The following is an 8,541-nucleotide window of genomic DNA, read 5'->3' as shown; positions in this document are numbered from 1 at the left end:
ATTGGTATCAAACCGTTCTATATAATTGTTCTGAATTTTTTTGGTTATCATCGTAGGAGCTGAAAGTGATTAATTCTCAGCATAAAATATGAATTAAGCCACATAACCTACTTCATTTTTTATTATACGATTACCAGAAATGTTTATATTTATTGTCTTTATGTAATTATAACCCTTAAGTCTTTATTATTGGCTTATAATTTCTCATAGCAAATTAATAAATATAATAAAGATAACTTTTTAAGATTTTTTTTTCAGATTATATAAAATATTTTTTTTTTCTGCAATAATTTCTATTTTTGATATGTTCATTTAATAAAAATTTGTTGAAAAGTAATACAAATATTTAATACAATGTAATTTTGCAGATAATCGATAGAATGCTTAAGGGTCGAAAGTCAAATCGATTGTACGTATAATCGATGTACATCACAAAGTATATTGAAAGATATGTGTTCACGGTGCGTTTTCATTTTTTTTTTAAGAATGTTATTTTTACATACAAATATTAATTACTAATATATTACAATATTCTGCTCCTCATATAAAATTGAAATCGCATCCGCGTCGATTGTACGTACAAATTACAAGAATATCTCTTAACAATAATTATTGTCTTCGGTACAGTTCCGTTGATTATGCTTTATTATCTCTTAACTTATAAGTATTATGTATATATATATATATGTATATGTATATATATATATATACATATATATTTATATAATTTTCAAAATATTAGTCTTTCTATTTTATTGTCAAGTTCAAATAAAGCGGAGAAAACCAGAACACAATCGTTTAATTTCATTTCTTTACATTTAAATAAAAATATCAATTATATTATTATTTTGATTATTAAATGAATCTCTGAAAAATAAAATTTCTGATGAAAAAAATACTTGATAAATGATTATGTAATAATTGATTTTACGACACTTCAAATTTAAGTAAATATTCTATTGCCTATTATTATTTTCAAAAAAACTAAATTAATATTATAATGTAATTCAAATAATAGATTTTTCTGAATTCTATTCTAACTTAATTTCAATTTTATATCAAATATATTTTATATTAAATAATATATTATATTATAATATATTATAATATACCATTATATAAAATATTTAAAATTATTATAATGTTTAAATAATATAGTAAAACAAAATATAAATAATTATTCATTTTTTAAATTAAAAATTGAATGTACTTTTGCAATCTTTTCGTTATTATAAATTTAAAAAAAAGAGAAAACAATTTATAAAGTTATAAATTATATTATTCTCTGCTTTGCCTTAAAAATCTATTTCTATGAAAAACAATTTTATATATATATATATATATATATATATATATATAAATACAATATTAAACAACATTATTAATATATTTATTTTATAATTGAAAAAATAAAAATAAATTAGCAATATTCTGCTCGTGTTTTCTCCGCTTAGCGATATGAAGTACGATCGCCGCTGTAGCGATTTTCAGAGATATAATATTAAATTTATATATCTGGAATATTTTATATAGGCTTGCACGGTAATTAAATCTGTGCGAGTTTAAATGAATTAAGAAAATATACATTCTATAGCATTGCCAACTCAAGTCGTTCTTCTTTACGACTTTCCTTCCATTTATTGACTTATATTTATCCGGGCATAAGTAACATGTCGAATAAATTGAGGCATCGCAGGAATAGAGATCCGAAATTCGAGTGCCAGACAGCGAAAGCCCTAAGAGCAATTTTCGAAAACGACGAAGGAGAAACAACGAAAGTGAAAAGCCCTTTCGATGATACTTACTATTAATATAAACGCAAATAGTTTGCTTACGTAAATTTTGGGATGTCGAAGATTGCCAAAAAAGCAAATTCGAATCATTTACGTCCTGTCGTATCAAGAGAACCGATACGTTGGGTATATCTTTGTTTGTGTGGGAGACATCGATAGTCCTTTGAAATATTAACGCGATAAATATTCGCGAGGCTGGGGTCCATTCCTCTGTAAATGGATTATTATTGTTATGAGAATTTATTTACTATTTAAAATATTATTATAATATTAATGGAAAATTAATATTATTAAATGATAATATTGGAAAAAAATATAATGAAATTTTACTTTGTTCAAAGTTGTAATCTTATTATGAGATAACGTTAAATCTAAAAATTGATATAATCGTGATAAAATGTATTAAGCGATTGAAATAATTGTATTAATTTAAAAGAATATTAGAGAAATATTCTAATTCTAAAAATAGGTTTCTTCATTAATTTTAATAAATAGAACGCGATAAAGATTTCATTGTTATTTGTTACTCACTGTCCAAATTTGACCATTATTCGATGCATATCGTCCTTGACCAAATTCATAATTAATTTTCGTCGGGATTCCCAGTGTTGATTTTAGATATTGTTTCTGAGATTGTTGAATGTTGAAAGGATACTCATTGTCTACAGAATCTTTGAAGGTAGATGTCTTTTCTGCTACTTCTTCAGCTTTATATTGTTCCTAAAATTGTTAATTAAGTAAAGAAAAAGAAATATCATAGAAAATTCTAAATTAAAAAGAGTATCTTTCAAATTTTTAGCGTTTATCTAACAATGAAAAAAAGTTAAAAGTTATCTTTCATTTTTATCTATAAAAATTTATTACTATAATTTTATGAATAATCAACATATTACAAATTGTCCGATCCATCTTGTCAATCAGGATTTTCTTTACATTTCTGAATAATAAAAAAGTTTTCAATCTAGATGAATTCTTTCTTACAACGTTCATTAAAAAGATATGAAAGAATTTATTTTCAAATGTTATATTATTAATCTTTTTTAAGGATTTAATTTAATTAAATAAGAAATTTTAGAAAAAAAAAAAGAAACACTTGTTGAATGTAATTTGTTTCATTTGTAATATGTTAATATCAGTTATCTGATAATTTATTATTAACCTGTAATTCACGGGCCCGTTCAGCACGAAGCAATTCCTTCAAATGTTGAAAACTGCCAGCTTGCGATAAATGAGAGGGACCAACTATTGGGTTAATACGACTTTTCGGCAACGGTGGATAAGAATTCATTGTTCCGAAAAAGCGCGGGATTTTATTGAAAAGTCGTGGCAAATGTCCACGCATTCCATTTCTTAATCTACTTGCTGGTGCTTTATGTACTATTTTTCCATAAATTGGGGCACTAGCTCCTGCACGGTTACGCGGTTTTCCCATAAATTTTCCTGCACATCATTATCAAATAGAATAAATAAAATCTATTAATAAATCTTAATATCTATTAGTTGTCTATTAATTATTCATAATTAAAGATGGTCTTGTTTCAGATATAATAACTTTTTATGAAATAAGAAAAATATATTGTAAATTCAGGGTTTTTTTACTTAAAACTTTTTTATTAAAAATTCGAAAATTTTATAATAGATTAAAACTGTAAATATTTTATAATTTTTTACTATTTTCTCTCTAATTGGTGATCAGTTTCTTTAATACAGTAGTTCAAGTATGAAACAAATCAGGCATTATCCTAGATTATCATCATATCACGATATCGATTTCATATATTCGTCCAATATATCTTGATATAAATGAATAATCTTAAATGAAAAATAAACATTTAAGAAAGAAATAAGTTATATAAAACATAATGATCTAATAAAAGAAAAGAAATATGTAGTTTTTCAACTTCTTTCATTTTTAATTTTTACAAATTTCTTTTTTTATAAAAAAGAGATACAAAATTATCCATATTAAATTTCATCCAGTTTTTCGATTGAAAAAATTTTTTGATCTTAATTAAATTTACAATTGCTTACTATACGTTAATGAAAAAATACTCAAATTTTATTTCAAATTTTCTTTATCCAATATCTTGAATTTTTTATTTATAAAATTCTTATTATCTATTATCCTTTTTTCATCAATCAAATAAACGGTATAATAACAGCATGGACGTAGTAGGCTAGGCACAACTACCATAAAATCTTACCGCGGTAGTTAAGATTGGGCTTGGAGTATTCGAAAGGTTTCCACACGTTATACGAAAATGGATCGGGATAAAGAGAGTATCCGGTAGTAGTTTTAGCAGCTCTGCTTTGTCGTTTAGTGTACCTCCACATTGCCCTCAATTCTTCGCATGTCGGCTCCGTCAGGTCAACGCGCTTCTCGGCAATGTCGCCGGTGTTCCCTGATTGCGCCGAGATCGGATCAATGTATCGTATACCGGTCACGAACGGGGTGCTTGAGTACGCTAACACAAAAGCTGTCCATACGGCCACAGTACGCATTTTCTAGAGAATAAAATATACAAATTCATAATCAAGATTAGAGATGAGAGAAGATTCTTTGCAGATTAATTATTTATTTTGTAGAAAATTTTATCACTATTAGATTCACGTCGAAATTTTTGTAAAGATTATAAATAGATTATAGATGTATTAAATAAATGATATATTGAGGATAATGACTATCACGATATTTCATTGTATAAATTTGCATGCATTGTTATAAGAAAATATTGATATACCTGAGATTATGAAATAATGAAATTATAATTTGAATAACTGTTTTAGGATTTGTATAGAAGAAAAACGATATTAAAATTGAACTTCTAAAATATTTTTTTTACAATATTTCTAAATACTTGGAAAAATTTAATACATATTAAAGATTTGAACATTCTTTATAAATTTTTCAGAGAATTATTTTTCGAAATGGATGTTCTGTTTTAAGTAACTGTGAAATATTGTATATATTTTCAATAATTAATGAAATTCAAAGAGATAAAGATTAACTCCAGAAGTTTTCTCGATTAATGAAAGAGTCCTTAATTGAAATGAATATCGGAAATAATTAAATTTTACGTTTCGTAAAAGTCAATTTCGTAAAAAGGAACTTGTAATTGAATGTCTACTGTCTATTAATCCAAGAAAGTTTTATAATTAACTTACTAATGGCAGCTAAATCAATTTTAGCAATCAATTCAATTATGATTAATGATATTTGAGAAAATTCAATATCAAGATAAATAAAATTACTCTCACAAATAATATATACTTTAAAAAATCCAATAGGAAACTCGTCTAAAAAAGATTTATTTGACACAACGTTATTAAATTTCTTTTCATACTTATAAATTAATATTGTATTTATAAATTCTATTTTTTTGCATCAATTATTTAATATTATTATTTAACTATTCTTTTTACATTTAAGATTTTTAAAAAGTATGAATTTTTTAATTGACTTTGCTCTATAATAATCAACATAATTAAATATAAATTGATTTCTTTATGTCGTCAGATTGTGAGATATTTCCCTTCTTTTCAATATAATCTTACAGCTATATATCTTTGATCATTTCTACAGTTCAATACATAATGGGATATTTAATTAAACAGTATTATTCTGATTATTCTGATTCAAAATAATTTTTTATTTTTTGATTTTGATCGTATTCTTTGATCCTATTGTTGTTAATAAAATATATATTTCAATGAATAAAAATATATTTTTTATTAAATATTAAATTATTATTATCTGCTTAATTTATTTCTCAGAATCGATTTGCAAGAATTTAAAATATTTAAAAAAGAACTTATATAATCTTTAATTAATTTTAACAATTTTATTAATTCTTTATAAATTTTTATTTAATAATTTTTTTTTCAATATAAATATATATTAATATATTTTTTTTTTACAGATATTATCGATATTATTATAAATTAAAATTATATAAGAACAATTGAATGATTGAAGTGATATTTATTTGGACAATATATTTAATAATGAAACGAAAAAATTTGAATAAATTATGAAAAAAGATAAAGATAACATTTTACTTAATTTTCTTGGTTATACGTACTTTTAATTCTTAAAAAATATATAAGAATAAATGTAAGAATATATAAGAATAAATACAATTTGTATTAAAAATATTAAATATATAATATCTACATACATATTTTTTTCTTTTTTTAAAGAAAGAATTACTGATTATATTTTTAAAGAAAGAATTGTTGAACTGAACTGCTTTTCAGTTATCATCTCTAACAGCTGTTTCTCGAATCTATCATTTCTCCCTTTTCATCAATTTCTCCCTTAATATACAATATATCAAATATGATTGATTGAAATGTAAAAGATCGCTTTCTTTTTTGAATTCCAAAATCAATAATGACGTGAAAATTTATTTTTCATCCCAGATAATTTTTTATTCCATGAAACGTAGAATAGATTAAAAAGGAAAAAATTTGTAATAATTTTTAGGAAGAAAAGGAGAATATATAAAAATCGTTTAGGTGACAAATTTTTTTCTAATTATTAACACTTGACAAAGATTCCAAAATATCCTTTTTTTAATTTGTAATCAAATTAAATAAATTAAAATTAAGAAAAGGACGAAATACATACGTAATACTGATCGTTAACGTTGACAGGATATCAATAATCAAGCAACGAAATTATGAAAAAAAGAACATTTTTCACTAGGAATTTCGATAAATCAAAGGGAGCAGCGAACGAGAGAGCGAGCAAAGAACGAGTCGCATGAATGGAGTCAGCGGACACACGGAGTGGAGAATGAGGGTGAGAGAAAGAGAGAGAGAAACAGAGAGGGTGCCAAGGATGGAAGGAGGTCAAGAGTGGAACGAAGAGAAACTGGTGAATGAACGAGAGTTGGATTCACTAACCTGCCAGTCCACGCAGTCCGGAAACCGAGAAGCAACTGAGAGAGGTGGTATCATCGAGGCAACTATTCGCCTTCCTTTGCTGCCCCCTCTTCCAGTACACACCCCTTCATTCGTTTCAAACCCCTCTACGCGAGCTCTGTTTAGCCCCCTCTCTCTTTTCTTTTTTCCTTCTCTCTACTCTTTTCTTCATATTCCAAAAGAATTTTTTCATCAATTTGTAAGTTGTTTTAAAAAATTTCGTTTCTAAAAATTCCTTTAATAACTTTTTATTTTTTTATTTTCTCTATTTTCTTTTCTTTTTATTTTTTCTTTTGCATTCTTTTTTGTGTGTGTATATAATTGATAATTTTTGGAAATTATTCTCCCAATATTCTCTCTAATGGATGTAATAAAATTGATAATTTAAAATTATTATATAATTATATTATTACATTATATGAAGATAGATGATACATTTTTGATTATTTTTGATCTTTTGGAAATTATTTTTGTATAATAGATTTTTTATTTTTATTTTTTCTTTTTCATCTCTTTTTAACTATTCTTTACTTATATAAATGATTTTATTAATTATCTATTGAATGATATGAATTTATTGAATCGATATTATAAAAATAAAATAATTTCATTGCATTAAATTATATTCTTTCAATTTCATTTGAAATTTATTAATATATATAATTATTATAATATTCTATTAACTAAGATATTTTACTATGATAAAGTAATAAAAATTAAAAAAGAATTCATTCAATAATTTTTAATTCGAAAATTTTTAGATATTAGAGCTAAGATTCTAAAGCTAGAGTCGTAGATTACGAATAAGCTTATAAGTTCCGGTTCGTCTGCGCAACAAGTTTCTCCCTGAGACTTAAAATCGTTGTAGTCCGTATGAGAAATTGCGTCACTGAATTATTCAATTTGTTGAAAAATTTATCATCAAACACTTTTCGATCCTTTATCTGACAAAATAAATCAATATTCTTTTCTTAATTTTTAATAAAATACGTATATATAAATTTATACGTAAATTGATATCTTAATTTTAACAATAAAATTTTAAATAATTTATCTAATTTAAATATATCTAAATTTATATAAAAAAAATGTTTTAGTCACTTTCAAAGTATTCGTTTATTTTCTTTTAAATTAATTAATAAAATGAATTATTCACGTGGAAATCTTTGGCTGACTATTATAAGTCTAAACTACTTGATGCTTCAGATAAGTAAGATGAGTTACGTGTATAATTTATCGAAACAAATATTTCATTATTTATTATATTGTTGTGACTATATTGTTCATTATAGCTCGACAAGATATAAAGTCAAGATATGAAATAGAAGACAAAGGAACTGGAGGATATTTCATTATCGATACCGTTCATTTCTTCGTATCTTGATAAAGAACTATTATTGTCTTAAAACAGGTAGTCTTATCTGGATGGAATAATCAACATAAACAATGCCTTTTCTGTTGACAATTTTCGTCGATATAAGGTATCAAATTAAGGTTTAAATTAATAAACTTTATACAATTTTATGGGAATAATTAAACTTTAAACTTTTAAAGATATTTCAAAGCAGATATTTAATTTTAAACTTTGCTAATATTTCTTATATTTTTTTCAATATAATCCTTTACTCTATTCAGAATAATAATCGAATTTCGAGGATAAAATGAAATTTACGTAAAATAAATAATAAAGTGTGAACTTTTCGAAAAGTGTAGGGCTAAATGTCAATTTTAGGGCAAAGTGGTTGTGCGCTTGCATTCGTGCGTATAATCGAAGACAGGGTTGGAACCCCCTCTCTTGTTAACCACCCACGGCATTCCAGTA

At 24.5% G+C, this 8,541-nt stretch overlaps 1 protein-coding gene across 2 annotated transcripts; it reads right to left on the bottom strand.

Moving 5' to 3' along the window:
- Window positions 1–1,357: 1,357 nt before the first annotated feature.
- On the bottom strand, window positions 1,358–6,781 carry LOC100577121. Of its 2 annotated transcripts, none has more exons than XM_006560208.3 (5): window positions 6,702–6,781; window positions 3,998–4,298; window positions 2,953–3,233; window positions 2,325–2,513; window positions 1,358–2,003 (listed from the first exon to the last, which is right to left on the bottom strand). In XM_006560208.3, exons 1-5 carry the CDS (start codon window positions 6,753–6,755, stop codon window positions 1,965–1,967), a joined length of 864 nt encoding a protein of 287 aa, XP_006560271.1. In that variant the 5' UTR covers window positions 6,756–6,781; the 3' UTR covers window positions 1,358–1,964. The 2 variants fall into 2 exon arrangements, with proteins under 2 accessions (XP_006560271.1, XP_003249655.1); XM_003249607.4 differs by lacking the exon at window positions 6,702–6,781 and adding an exon at window positions 6,424–6,554 and having other exon boundaries at window positions 1,359–2,003.
- Between the last annotated feature and the right edge of the window lie 1,760 nt (window positions 6,782–8,541).

This window comes from Apis mellifera, linkage group LG14 (genome assembly GCF_003254395.2).
Source record: "Apis mellifera strain DH4 linkage group LG14, Amel_HAv3.1, whole genome shotgun sequence".
Classification (NCBI taxonomy): Eukaryota; Metazoa; Arthropoda; class Insecta; order Hymenoptera; family Apidae; genus Apis; species Apis mellifera.
This window is presented reverse-complemented; position numbering and strand designations above follow the sequence as displayed.

What these genes read in the sequence shown, in the direction of transcription:
- LOC100577121 (XM_006560208.3), bottom strand. Translation starts at nt 6,755, where the DNA reads ATGATACCACCTCTCTCAGTTGCTTCTCGGTTTCCGGACTGCGTGGAC. An exon ending in CGGACTGCGTGGACTGGCAG is followed by an intron (nt 4,299 to 6,701) that starts GTTAGTGAATCC and finishes TTTATTCTCTAG; the next exon opens with AAAATGCGTACTGTGGCCGT. An exon ending in GCCCAATCTTAACTACCGCG is followed by an intron (nt 3,234 to 3,997) that starts GTAAGATTTTAT and finishes AATGATGTGCAG; the next exon opens with GAAAATTTATGGGAAAACCG.